The sequence below is a fragment of the Rana temporaria genome, chromosome 12 (assembly GCF_905171775.1).
Source record: "Rana temporaria chromosome 12, aRanTem1.1, whole genome shotgun sequence".
Taxonomy (NCBI): domain Eukaryota; kingdom Metazoa; phylum Chordata; class Amphibia; order Anura; family Ranidae; genus Rana; species Rana temporaria.
The window spans coordinates 112,118,101-112,132,676 of record NC_053500.1 but is presented as its reverse complement, the minus strand read 5'-3'; the positions used below and the strand labels follow the sequence as shown (position 1 = coordinate 112,132,676).

General features: G+C 47.7%; 1 protein-coding gene across 1 annotated transcript in view; it reads left to right on the top strand.

Annotated features, from left to right (window-relative positions):
* CD40 (CD40 molecule) overlaps window positions 1-14,576 on the top strand; it is a 137,542-nt gene that overhangs the window by 80,891 nt on the left and 42,075 nt on the right. Inside the window, exon 5 of the mRNA XM_040330183.1 lies at window positions 8,750-8,896. Within this exon, the coding sequence (XP_040186117.1) occupies window positions 8,750-8,896 (147 nt within the window). The remainder of the gene's footprint in view (window positions 1-8,749; window positions 8,897-14,576) is intronic.

Here is a 14,576-nt window from a genome sequence, read left to right as displayed (position 1 = left end):
TTATTGTAAGCCTCGGTAAAACATGACAGCTCAGATCCTCTGGGCAGTCATGTTTTACAGAGATTTACAATACAACATATTGGGCCAAATTCTCAAAAGAGATACGCAGACTTAACTCCATTTTTCTAATTTTACACGGCGCGTATATTTGCGCGCGATCGTCAAAACGACTTAAGCAAAGATTTCCGTATTTTCAGCCGTACTTAAATTAGTTACACCTGCGCATTCCCGGGCGCAAATTACGCTAGGCTCGCCGCTGTTTTTGATAGGCAAAGATGCAAATGAGGGAGTTAGGGCGATTCTCAGAATTAAGTGTGTGTGCCGTATTTTCCGCCCTGTGCGCACCTGTTAGTTTTTCTGACTAAATTTCCACATTATAAAACCAGCCCTAATTTTACACATGCTGTGGAAGGGTTTGCAGAAGGAAGTGACTAGAGGTTACAGCTCTAGTTGTGAAGGTTGTTGTTGAAAAATGCCAGGACCAGCAATGATTTTGACGGCACTTGCTGCCTTACAGGCACAAAGGAGGAGGAGGGCACAGAGGAGGAGGATGAGGGCACAGGCGCGTGTTTATCGGCCACGCCGTGATATTTGGCAAATGCCAGTTTATGAGGTCATCGGCAACTACCGATTTGATAGGGAGGCCATCCTGGAGATCACCCAACTCCTTCATGAGGATCTAATCGCCCCAACCCTACGTTCCCATGCCCTGACACCTCTTGAAAAAGTTATGGCAACCCTCCATTTTTTATCGAGTGGCTCATTCCAGCGAGCATCTGGAGGTGTGGCTGGCATGGTGCAGTCAACCATGAGTAAATGCCTACATCAGGTGGTCCCTGCCATACTGCGGCGCATGAGCCACCAGTTTGTCATGCCCACCCAGGAGGACCAGCGTGTGCAAGTAATGACAGACTTTTACAATATTGCTGGCTTTCCTAAGATCATCGGGGCGATTGACTGCACCCATGTGGCACTCCAGCCCCCCCATGATACTGAACACCTGTTCAGAAACAGGAAAGGCTGGCATTCGATCAATGTCCAGATGATCGTAGATGCACATGGCCTCATCTGGCACGTTTGTGCCAAGTTTCCCGGCTCGTGCCATGATAGTTTCATACTAAGGCAGACCAAGATCTACAGAGACTTTGAGATGAACGTGTATGGAGACAGCTGGCTGATTGGTGAGTGACATTGGTGTCAGGTATGCCCCCCCCATGATGGAGACATCACAAGGGGCACATGCATGACTAATATCCTCCTGTCTTTTCCCTTACAGGTGACTCAGGATATGCATTGGGACCCCACCTGATGACCCCCTTTAGGAACCCCCAAACACCCGGAGAACGAAAATACAATGAGGTGCACAGCCAGACCCGGGCTATAGTAGAGCGGACTTTTGGCATGCTAAAGTCACGATTCAGATGCCTGGACAAGACTGGGGGTACACTATTGTATTCCCCAGACTTTGTATGCAAAATTATTGGTGCATGTTGCATACTGCACAATTTTGCATTAAGAAGGGGCATGCATGTGGAGATATCTCCTGACCTAACCCCCCACCCAGGCAACCCCCCCCCCCCCCAAACCCCTCTACCCGGTCTGCTGAGGGCCAGGCAATCAGGAGACAACTGTCTGAAGGCATCTTTGCCCAGTAAATGCATCCTAATACTATTTTTGTTTTTGATTTGCCAAGACCAAATCACAGAGATTATGTGACCTTTAAATCTTTATTTTGGTAAATAAATGCACATTACTTATATGCCAAAGAGAATGTTTATTTTTATTTACAAAACGCACATTAATTATCTCACAATGAGAATGCATGAATGCACGTCACTGTGGTCCCTAGCACAGACACATCACATGCACATCGAATTGGATTAGATCCAAGTACCCCCCCCCCCCTTTGGTACTTGGGAGCAGTAACGCCCCGCCACGGCTCCAATTATGTCACTGTGCATTCATACACCATTCAGGAACCTAGGATGACTTCTCCCTGGTCCTGGGGATCCCTACTCCACCAAAACTGAGGGTGACACCCTTATGTTTTCAGGAATGCCATCCCCCCACATTCACACATCATTCACACACATATACCAAATCATAAGTACAGTGTAAAAAAAAAAAAAAAAGTACCCCTGCAAATTAGGGATGTTGCCGAGTGCTCCTTCTGGGCTGCCCACGGGCACGGGCACGGTCACGGGGACGGGGACGGCCACGGGGACGGCCACGGCCGACTGGGGGATCTTCACGGGGGGGGGGGTCTGTGCAGGGGAGGGAGTATTTTCAGGGGGGGGGACTGTGCAGGGGAGGGAGTATTTTCATGGGGGGGGACTGTGCAGGGGAGGAAGCAGCCTCCCCTGGTGTCTGTCCTCCTGCTGGCCTTCCCTCCAAGGCAACGGCTATCCTTGTCAGACAGGAAGTTATGTCAGCCGTATTGGCCTGCACAGCCCGGGTATTGGCTTGCACAGCCTGGGTGAGGGCAGTCACCTCCTGGGCCACACCTGTTGTGGCGTTCCTCAGGTCCCACAAACAGGTGATGACCCCCACGGAGTTGGTGGCCACGTCACCCAGTGACTCCCTCATTGCACCCAGGCTGCGCTCCACCTTGCTCATAGTTTTTTGTATTGCAGACAGACTGCGGGTCTGCCGGACATTGTCCCTCAACAGACTGACCGGCAGACGCACCAACCCCCCCCTGTTTTCAGGGGTCGGCATCCTACTTGCCCCTGAGGCTTGTGGCCTTGGAGGAGGAGTTGGAGTGAGCCATGGGTGCTGCTGCATGTTGGAGGAGGGTTGGAAGGGGCGACCCATGATGGTGGCCTGACTTCTGGGCGCCTGTGGGGTTCCCTCAGGGGATGATTCAAAGGTCATATCTTGGCCCATCATTATTTCCTGCCCAATCAGAATATTGTCATCTTCCTCCCCCTCATCCTCCTCCCACTCAACATCCAAATTAGGGGAGTTGTGGGCACTCCCCCCCCATGGCGAATCCTGCCCTTCTTGGGACTCTGCATGAGCCTGTCTTGGGGGTGGTGCAGCAGCCTGCCCTGATGGGCCTGCAACCTCCTGACCTGATGGGCCAGCAACCTCCTGACCTGATGGGCCAGCAACCTCGTGACCTGATGGGGCTGCCACCTCCTGGGCTGATGGGGCTGCCACCTCCTGGGCTGATGGGGCTGCCACCTCCTGGGCTGATGGGGCTGCCACCTCCTGGGCTGATGGGGCTGCCACCTCCTGGGCTGATGGGGCTGCCACCTCCTGGGCTGATGGGGCTGCAACCTCCTGGCCATCTGGGGAGGACAGAAAACAATCACAGGTTGTTGGATCCATACACTTGGCACATCTTCCCTTCCCCCACCCACACATGCTAATCACCAGATAGAAATTCCTAAAAATTACCTGTCCTCATAAGAGGATCATTGTCAAAGCCAGGCAGGCCCACCACCTGCTGTGGGTGGAAACACTGGGCCACTGCCCATTCCTCCTCACTCATCCTGACTGGGCAGGGTCCCCCTCCTCCAGTGCCCCTGGTATGGGCATGCAGCGTTGCCAGCTTGTTCCGGGACACGCTCCTCAAGTCATTTTTTTTTTTTTGAACTCCAGCGATGGTCCTGGTCTCCCCCCCCCCCGCCGCATTGATCCGATCGGTGATCTTTTGAAGGATCTCCTTCCTCCTGGCCGGGGTGGTGGTGTGGCTCTCAGGGCCATGGAGAAATCGCCCAAATTTAATGACGCCCTGAGCAAGTATATGCTTCTCTGCCGGTGAAAAATTTAGCTTCCTGCGCTTGGGAGCCATGACAGACAACACCCAGCAACAGGGAACTCACCCAACAAACAAACAACAATACACACACACACCAAAGAAAATACAAACAAGCCAAAATAAAAAATAGACAGACAGCTACTATTAATTCGAAAACAAACAGGCAAAAAAGGAAAACAAAAAATATAAACAAAACCCAAAAAAAACTATTAGGAAAAACAAACAGGCAAAAAATCAAAACAAAAAACAAATTAGCAAAAACAAACACCAACTATACCCTCCAACTCCACAAACACTTTTCTCACAAAACAATCTTACCAACAAACACTGACAAACGTTCAAAGCAGAAGCAACTTGCTTTAGGAAGGGAACACAGGGAAATACTTTTGCAATTGAAGTGTGTTTGACTGGGGCTATTTAGACACAGGGCGATCTTCAAACTAAGTACGCTTGGCCTTTTACCTATCTCACTGATTGCGCTGACCAAAGTTCTGCACATGCGCATTGAGGTCCAGATTCGTGCGCGCATGCGCAGTACGGCCGGCACTTCATTTGCATGGGGTCACGGCTCATTACAATGAAGCACGCCCACTTCATTCCCACTTGCCATAACCACGCCTTACGCATTGAAACTTAAGTTAAGGATGGCGCAGTTTTGTGCGCAAATGCACTGAGAATACGGTAGTTACGACACCAACTTAGAGCGCCGTAACTTAAATGATAATCCTAAATTTACACATGGTTTTGAGAATTTGGCCCATTATCCATGAGCAGCAGTGAATGTGTGGTGCTTTCATGCATTATGAATTCTTCCGACTGATGACAGACTGTATCCTGCACTCTGAGGCTGCTGATGGTGCAATAAAGGAGTTCCAAAAACGGCAGCAGTTTTTTTTTTGCCAAAATGTTAAGTGCACAAAAATGTCTTTAACCACTTGCCTACTGGGCACATACACCCCCTTCCTGCCCAGACGAGATTTTAGTTTCCGGCACTGCGTCGCTTTAACTGACAATTGCGCGGTCATGCGACGTGGCTCCCAAACAAAATTGACGTCCTTTTTTTCCCCACGAATAGAGCTTTCTTTTGGTGGTATTTGATCGCCTGTGCGGTTTTTATTTTTTGAGCTATAAACAAAAAAAGAGCGTCAATTTTGAAAAAAAACACAATATTTTTTACTTTTTGCTATAATAAATATCCCATTTTTTTTTAAAAAATATTTTTTTTCTCAGTTTAGGCCGATACGTATTCTTCTACATATTTTTGGTAAAAAAAAAAAAAAAAAAAAAAATCGCAATAACCTGGTTTGCGCAAAAGTTAGATTGCCTACAAAATAGGGGACATAATGATTTATTTTTATTTTTATTTTTTACTAGGAATGGCGGCGATCTGCGTTTTTTTCGGGACTGCGACATTATAGTGGACACATCGGACACTTTTGACACATTTTTGGGACCATTCACATTTATACAGTAAACAGTGCTATAATCTAACTGTGGGGGGAGGGGTCGTCACAGGGGGTGACTGGGGGAGGTGACCGATCTGTGTCCCTATGTACAAGGGACACAGATCGTGATGTACGATAAAGAAATGTAAAAGCGTCCCTGTCCAACCACCCCACCACATGTACGCACAAATGGAGACAAGCGTGTAGGTCCCACGCAGTGTTGCAAACCGTCCGTATTTTTACAGACAGTTCGTAAAAACGGGCACTTTTTCACCCCGTTCGTAAATGTCCGTGGTTGCGGGAATGTGCCGGTAAAACTAGCCGAGATCGGTTTGGTTTGGAAGTGCGCATGGAGATTGGAGGCAGGGGGTGATTGGAGGCAGGGGGTGATGGTGGCTGCGGTGGCACCGCAGAGGGGGATGGAGGCAAGGGGAGATTGCAGGCAGGGGGTGTTAGTGGCAGGGGGGGATTGGAGGCACGGGGTGTTGGTGGCACCGCAGAGAGGGATGGTGGCACCGCAGAGGGTGGGGGATGGAGACAGGGGTTGTTGGTGGCACCGCAGAGGGGGATGGAGGCAGGGGACAATGGAGGCAGGGGGAGATTGGAGGCAGGGGGCCTGGGGGAGATTGGAGGCAGGGGAGATTGTGGCACCGCAGAGGGGGTTGAAGGCAGGGGGTGTTGGTGGCAGAGGGGGGGGGGGGTGAAGGCAGGGGTTGTAGGTGGTAGATTGGCACATCAATACGTTCCATTGCCAGCAGAGGGTGTTGGTGGCAGAGGGAAATGAAGGCAGGGGGTGTTGGTGGCAGAGGGGGATGGAGGCAGGGGGTGATGTGACTAAATAATTTGCCCTTATTATATCGCAAATAACAAAAATATGTTTTTTTACCTTAATATCTACCTTAAATCACATTGCTATTTGCCTAGTGTACTTGTTTGTAGCCTAAATACTGAAATTTGCACCTAAAAATGTAATTTAGTAATTTTTGTGAAATGCCAGTAAAAACGTGGCTGTGCCAGTAAATTTCGGGTGTCGTGCCAGTAAATTTCAATCTGGTAGGTTGGCAACACTGGTCCCACGCATGTATGTAAGCAGCAATTGCACAACACGTATTAATTAATTGGGTATTAATTTGTGTTTGTGTGCACTTAAGTTCAATGTAGTGTATTTTTCCTAAAAACTTGTTTTTGATAAATGATTGTGCAAATATTGTGTGACTTAGAACATTTTAAAAGCCACCATTTTATTCTCCAGGGCCTCTGCTTTAAAATATATAGATATCTTTTTGGGGGGAAGAGAGTTTAAAGTGATTTCTACTGGAAAAAAATGAAGATTTTAACGTGTGTGAAAAATGAAAATATAGTCATGGACAGAATGTGGTTAACTGCCCTGCTTTGTCCTGCATAGCAATCTTGCAGGCAGGGCCGGATTTGCTGTCCCTGCCGCCCCAAGGCCAGGTTCCACAATGCACCCCCTCCCCACCAACCGAACCCCCCCCCCCCCCCCTCAATCAATGGAGAATGGCAACCGGAGGGGACAGGGGCGGCACGGTTAGTTCAAATATTTTTTGTTTCTTTTTTTTTACTTTATCACTTTTTTTTTTATTTGTAGCTTGTCGTTTACTTTTTTTTTATTTTTGTGTAATTTTCTTATTATTTTGACTATTATTTTTTTTATTCTTTACTTTCTAATTACTTTTTTAATCACTTCCATACAGGGCACTTACACACCTTGCCGCCCAGACCAATTTTTAGCTTTCAGCGCTGTTGCACTTTAAATTAAAATTGGGCGGTCATGCTACACTGTACCCAAACTAAATTTTTATCATTTTGTACCCACAAATAGAGCTTTCTTTTGGTGGTATTTGATCACCTCTGGGATTTTTATTTTCTGCAAAAAAAAAAAAATGACCGAAAATTTAGAAAAAAAAAATAAAATTTTTTGTTTCCGTTATAAAACATTGTAAATAAGTAAGTTTTCTCCTTCACTAATGGGCACTGATGGTACTGCACTGACTGGCACTGATAAGGTGGCACTGATGGGCACCGATGAGGTGGCACTGATGTGGTGGCATTGATGGGCACCAATATGCGGCACTGATGGGCGGCATGGATAGGTGGCACAGATGGGCACAGATAGGCGGCACGGATGGGCAGGGATAGGCGGCATGGATGGGCAGGGATAGGCGGCACGGATGGGCAGGGATAGGTGGCATGGATGGGCAGGGATAGGCGGCACGGATGGGCACTGATAGGTGGCATGGATGGGCACTGATAGGCGGCATGGATGGGCACTGATAGGCGGCATGGATCGGCATAGATGGGCACTAACTAATGTGTTGTACTAATGGATGCCAATCAGTGCCAAACAATGCCTGCCAATCAGTGATGTGGGCACCAATTGGCATCCATTGTGGCACTGATTGGCATCCATTATGTGTCATCCCTGGTGGTCTAGGGTGGCATACCTTTGATTTAAATCCCTGGTGATCTAGTGGAATCCCTGGTGGTCCAGTGGGCATCCCTGGTGGTCCAGTGGGCATCCTCAGGGGGGGCTGTGCTGATAATCGATCAGCACAAACCCCCCCTGTCAGAGGAGCAGCCGATCGGCTCTCCTCTACTCGCGTCTGACAGACGCGAGTGAGGAAAAGCCGATTACCGGCTTTTGCTGTTTACATCGTGATCAGCCGTGATTGGACACGGCTGATCACTTGGTAAAGTATTACGTCAAGTCAGGATTCTACAACCGCTTTGCCGCCGTCAATCTGTCATTGGCGGGCGGCAAGTGGCTAATTTAATTATTATTATTTTTTATCATTTTTTTTCCACTTAACTTTATTGCTATCACACAGGAGAAAACAATTCCCTGTGTGATAGCAATTGCAGGTGACAGGTTCTCTTTATTGACCCTGTCACCTCCAAAACAGAAGTCCTAGCACTGTGCTAGAACTCCTGTCACAGAACTCCTGTCACAGCTGAGATGGGAAGCTCACCCCTCTCACTGTGTACATCGGCGGCAGGGACAGGAGACAGACTCGGCGGCTGGGGGGAGGACGGAGGAGTCCAGAAGGCAGAGCAAGCAGATTTTGGCAACATCGCCGCAATCACTTAACGCGAGAGCAGATTCCCCCACAGCAACTTACCGCCCTCAACTGTATGTTACGGCTGTCGGGGGACTCCATGCCACTGCCGCCCCTTGGCACCCTGCCACCCCGAGGCCTGGCCTCGGTGGCCTTGTGGGAAATCCGAGCCTGCTTGCAGGTGGCAAGTATCAGTACCAGGGAGGCTAGTATCAAACAAGCCTTAAAACAAAAAATCCTACCTGTCAGTATTTTTTTTATTCACTGAGGGAGCTGGGGTCTTTCAATGATGCGTGGCAGCTAATGGTCAAGAGCTGTTGCCAATCAAACTGTAAAGGGCTTCCCTGATCTTCACAATTCTCACATTATTTGTATATATATAAATAAAACGTGGCAGATATTTTAGATGTGTGCAATTTGTTACCTGGTAAATTGTAATTAATACTTTTCTTGTACACTAGAATTAGGATTTCAGAAGATAAGCGAGGGGACAGATACGAAAAATGTCGACTGCGTTTGTCAAGATGGCAAGCATTGCTCCAGCCAACAATGTGAGACTTGTGTGTTGAATAATCTCTGCGCTATAGGATTCGGAGTCACACGGAAAGGTGAGAGAGTGCCGATTATTGAGGCAGGAATTTTCTGCCCACATGATAGGTTTCAAAAGAAACCTGTGTTGAGAAATATAGAAGCTGCGATTGCGGCCATGTCCTTCTCAAAAGTCATGATGCCTGGCTCCCATATTAAAATAAAAGGTTTAACATCTTTTAACAAAATAAACATTTAAAATATTATGCACATAGTATTGAGGGTTTTCTAAAGAGAAAGCACTGCAGAAGCCGTTTTGCTTTCAGACTCTCTTTTTCTGATTGAAACATTCCAGGGCTTCTTTTGAAGAGAGAAAAAAAGACAAGAGGACTTAAGTTCTTTGTTTAAATTTTGGTTTGAAATATTGAGCTTGGTATACAACAGCCTTTCTTTACAGAGCAGCCAGGAGCAGAGAATTGTGAAGAGAGTGAAAAGCGCCACCTGCATGTGACCTATTCCACTTGGTAGCATTGGTTCTTGGTGACTAGCCCAGCACTGTTACATGGAAAGAGTTCTAAGCCATATATATGCTTTGATTAGGGTGGCTCTGAGCTTACAAGGGGCTTCCTTTTTCGTTCTTGTCAGTTGAGCAGAATTGGTGGAAGCCTATATATATCAGGATAATGCTGGCTGCCCAGACAATAAGAGGCTTTGCACACCTTAAGATCACAAGCATTTTTGATGTCAGCATATACAGTATCTCAAAAAAGTGAGTACACCCCTCAAATTTTTGTAAATAGTTTACTATATCTTTTCATGTGACAACACTGAAGAAATTACACTTTGCTACAATGTAAAGCAGTGAGTGTACAACTTTTATAATAGTGTAAATTTGCTGTCCCCTCAAAATAACTAATTGGGCCCAATTAGCCATTTTCCCTCCCCGGTGTCATGTGACTCGTTAGTGTTACAATGTCTCAGGTCTGAATGGGGAGCAGATTTGTTAAATTTGGTGTTATCGCTCTCACTCTCTCATACTGGTCACTGAGAGTTCAGCATCGCGCCTCATGGCAAAGAATTCTCTGACGATCTGAAAAAATAATTGTTGCTCTATGTGATGCATTTGCCTATATGTCTCAGTCTAATTCTCCCTGCTTGCCCTGTGTGATTCTGTCCTGGCTAACAGGTTATTGACGTGCTAATGTCCCCTCACTATTTCTAAAGGTTAATTGATCTATTGTGTTGTGTGAAGGAGAGCTGTGTTTAAGTGGCTTGTGTTAATTATTCTGATTGCTCCAGTGTGGTAATTATCTCTCTATATGCGGGGTCGAGCCGTCTAGTTAATGTATTCAGTACAACTAGTAATCAGCGTCCTTGATGTCATTGTCTAAAGAAAATGTGTTTTCAGCATCGGCTCCGTCGTGTCTGCCTAATCATCTGTATGGAAGCCCCAGTGTGAGGGGGGCGGAGATTTGTCATTGTAACAGTTTTGGAAATGACATATAAGCTGTGTGATATAACATTAAAGTCTGTCTTGTTCTAGCAGTAAGCCTGGACTAATGTGTGGCTTAATGGGCGATCTCAGGAATATTCCTCCTCGTGGAATATTGGGGTGATGTTCTTATGGAAGAAGGGAATCTTTGACGGGGATATCATACCGATACCGTCACACTCTACATAAAGATAGCCTAGGCCAGGGGTCCACAAACTACAGCCCACGGGCCGCATACGGCCCGCCAAGGCGATTTCCCCGGCCCACGGCACGGACTGTCCCTTTTATAAGATTGCAGCACTTCCCTTCCTCAGCACTTCCCCCTCCCCTCTTCTACATTAGTCACACAAGACACGAAGCGTGACAGGTCCAAACAAAGGGCAGGACTTTTCGAGTTAAGAAGCGGGTAATTGGTTACTAGGCAGTAGGGCGGTCCCAGCAATCAATTATCTGCCTTTCACTTGAAAAGTCCCGTGCTTTGTCCCGCGTGAATTGAAGAATGCTTTTAGAAAAAGAAGCGGTAATCGTTTATTTTATCAATGAACAAAATGCAAAGTAATTGAACAGAAGAGAAGTCCATTTCAATTCAAATTTTGGTGTGACCACTATTTGCCTTCAAAACAGCATACATTCTGTAATTCTTCTAGGTACACTTGCACGCAATTTTTTAAGGAACACAGCAGGTAGGTTGTTCCAAACATCTTGGAGAACTAACCACAGATCTTCTATGGATGTAGGCTGCCTCAGATCTTTCTATCTTTTCATGTAATCCCAGACAGACTCAATTATGTTGAGATCGGAGCTCTGTGGGGACCAAAACATGAAGGCAAAGGGTGGTGACACCTAATATTGATTTGATTTTGATTTCTTTTGTTTATTTACTTTCCATTTTATTAATTGATAAAAAATAAACTATTATCACATCTTTTCAGACCTGCCTAAGCTTTTTGCATAGTACTGTATATATATATATATATATATATATATAAAATCAGTGCAGGACTGTCTTAATGCATGGGCACCCCAGGGCACTGCCCAGGAGCCCAAGGTGCATCAGGGGGCCCCATGATAATCTTGAATTACATCATACTTGCCAACTGTCCTGGATTTTCCGGGACAGAAATGCTTTTTACTAAGCTGTCCCAAGATGGCCCGGGATTTTATTTAAAGTACTAATAAATATGGGCCAGATCCTCAAAAGAGATACTCCGACTTAAGTGCTGTTCAGTCTGTGTGTAACTTTGGAAACGATCCTCAAAAGGCTTTTTCCAAAGTTACACAGAAGATCCGGCATGTGTAATTGATTTACACTGCCTAATTTTAGGATGCAGTACCGCATCCGCCGCTGGGGGCATTTCGAGTCGAAATGCCGTTGCTAGTATGCAAATTAGCACTTAAGGCGACCCACAAAGCTTTCTAGCTTCTTTTTTGCGCCGTGTTATTTTGCAAGTGTAAAATTAGGGCTCGTTTTACATCATGCTCCCATCATGCTCCGGTAGGTACCCACGTGGTGGGTGCCTACCCACGTGCACCCACCACGTGGGTACCTACCGGAGCATGATGGGACGGTGATGCCTATATAAATGGGATGCAAGGCGCGCTTCCATCATTACAGCGACAACAGGCGACGAGACAACATCGGAAGAACAGAAGACCAGAAGACCCTGACGCCACAGAAGACCGCGCCGGCTGCCTGTTTGAAATCGAGCTAACACACAAACATAGCAGGCAGCCAGCGCTGAAGAAGAAGGCACCGGAGAGCTGCAGAAGAACCGGGGTTCGCCGAGTCAAGAGCGGAAGAGGGGAGAAGATGGAAGAAGCCCCCCGGAGGCCGGAGAAGCCCCCCCGGAGTCCGGAGAAGCCCCCCCGGAGAGCGGAAGACCCCCGGAGAGTGGAAGAAGACCCCCGGAGAGCGGAAGAAGAAGCCCCCCCTGGTAATTGAGCTAATAACGAAGACAGGGGGGGCGTCCGGAGCAGAATAATAAACTATTTTAAAAAGCCTTGTGTTGTGTGTTTATTAACTTTTACTTTTTGCCTCCAGGTGAATGGATAGGGGTACGATGTACCCCATATCCATTCACTTAGGGTGGGGGGCCGGTATCTGGGGGCCCCCTTATTAAAGGGGACTCCCAGATTCCGATAAGCCTCCGCCCGCAGACCCCGACAACCAATGGCAAGGGTTGTCGGGAAGAGGTCCTGTCCTCATCAACATGGGGACAGGGTGCTCTGGGGTGGGGGGGCCCGCAGTGCGCCCCCCTGCCCCAGAGCACCCAACCCCCCCATGTTGAGGGCACGCGGCCTGGCACGGCTCAGGGGGGGGGGGGGGGGCGCTCGCTCGTCCCCACTCCCTTCCTGGCCGGCCGGGTACCGTGCTTTGGATACGGGTCTGGTATGGATTGTAGGGGGACCCCCTACGTCAATTTTTCGGCGTGGGGGGGTCTCCTTACAACCCATGCCAGACCTAAGGACCTGGTATGCTCCTGGGGGGGGAACCCATGCCGATTTTTTCTTTGAAAATTGGCATGGAGTTCTCCCTCAGGAATGCATGCCGCTGTCATTTTTTTTTTCCCCGACGCAACTTTAAGCCGTCGCGATCCTCAAAACTCGGCGTAACGTAACTTCGCGCATGCGCAGTACGGCCGACGCGCATGCGCAGTACGGCCGGCGCGGGAGCGCGCCTCATTTAAATGGGACTCGCCCCATTTGAATAGGAACGCCTTGCGCCGGCGGAATTTTAGTTACACAGCCTGAATTTTCTAGATAAGTGCTTTGTGGATCAGGCACTTAGGTAGAAACTTTAAGCCAGTGTAACTTAAATTGGATTTTTTAAGTTACGTCAGGTTTTTGTGGATCTGGCCCTAAATGTTTAATTCTATCAACTATTTATACTTTAATTCTTAAGAGTAGATGCGCAAATTGGGGCAGGCTGGTAGGGGTCCCAGTGCATTACTTTGCCCAGGAGCCCATGATGCTATTAAGACGTCCCTGTAGCAGTGTACAGGTATACAGCATCAATCCAGACTATATTATTGTTGGTAGAGATTAAACAAAAAGGCTATATGATAAATTCTCCCCCATGGTTGGAGTGGAATGGATGTTGTGGTGACAAGGCATGGTTTATCCTGATAAAGCTGCTAAACGTGTGAACTTGGGGATGCCGTTTCTGAACATGCAAAGACAGATATACACAACAATGATGCTATAAATACAAATGTGTTTTTAACCAATGTATACTATAGGGGTTATTTACTAAAGGCATATCCACTATAAGTGCACTTGAAATTGCACTGAAAGTGCACTTGGAAGCATGGGCGTCCGCTCCATAGGGCAAGGGAGGTCGTTTGCCCCCCCTGGAATCGCCAGGGAGAGCCAGGAGCAGGTGGAACTGGCCATTGGGCCGCTTTAAGCGGCGACTGCAGCGCTCCCCTCCTTCTGTCCTCCGGCGCTCATATCGTATGTCATGGGTCTGTGTGCAAGGTCCCGCCCCCCCTAGTTCGGCTCGTCTGATAGTCTTCTAGTGTTCCGCCTATCACACAAGCCGAACTAGGGGGGCGGGACCTTGCACACAGACCCAGCTCCGTGACATACGATACGAAAGCCAGAGAACAGAGGGAGGGGAGCGCCGTTTTATATCGTTTACCAGGCCTGTGCTTTGTTTGTGCCAACATCTGTTGCCACAGGTAACACTAGACTATTTTCTGATGTGTTTTTAGCAAGTCTGGAAACACAGAGCAAACACAACACAGAGTTGTAGCCTACGGCATAGTTTCTAGTTGTCCCTTATTTAGAGTGCCTGTCCCCTTCTGGAATCAAATCCATTTGTCCCTCATTCCAAAAGGTTCCTCTTTTAGACCTGAAATAAATATACTGTCAATATAGTGTAGTGTTTCAGTCAAGGTAAATGGGTGCTGTGTAATGTAAAGGGGTCCAGTGGTGCAGGGTGCTGTGTAATGTAAAGGGGTCCAGTGGTGCAGGGTGCTGTGTAATGTAAAGGGGGCCAGTGATGCAGGGTGCTGTGTCATTTAAAGAGGTCCAGAGCTGTGGGGTGCTGTGTAATGTAAAGGGGTCCAGAGCTGTGGGGTGCTGTGTAATGTAAAGGGGTCCAGTGGTGCAGGGTGCTGTGTAATGTAAAGGGGTCCAGTGATGCAGGGTGCTGTGTAATGTAAAGGGGTCCAGAGCTGTGAGGTGCTGTGTAATGTAAAGGGGTCCAGAGGTGCAGTTGTGGAGAGGGGGTACACAGTAGTGACAAAGAGATATTGAAAGATGCA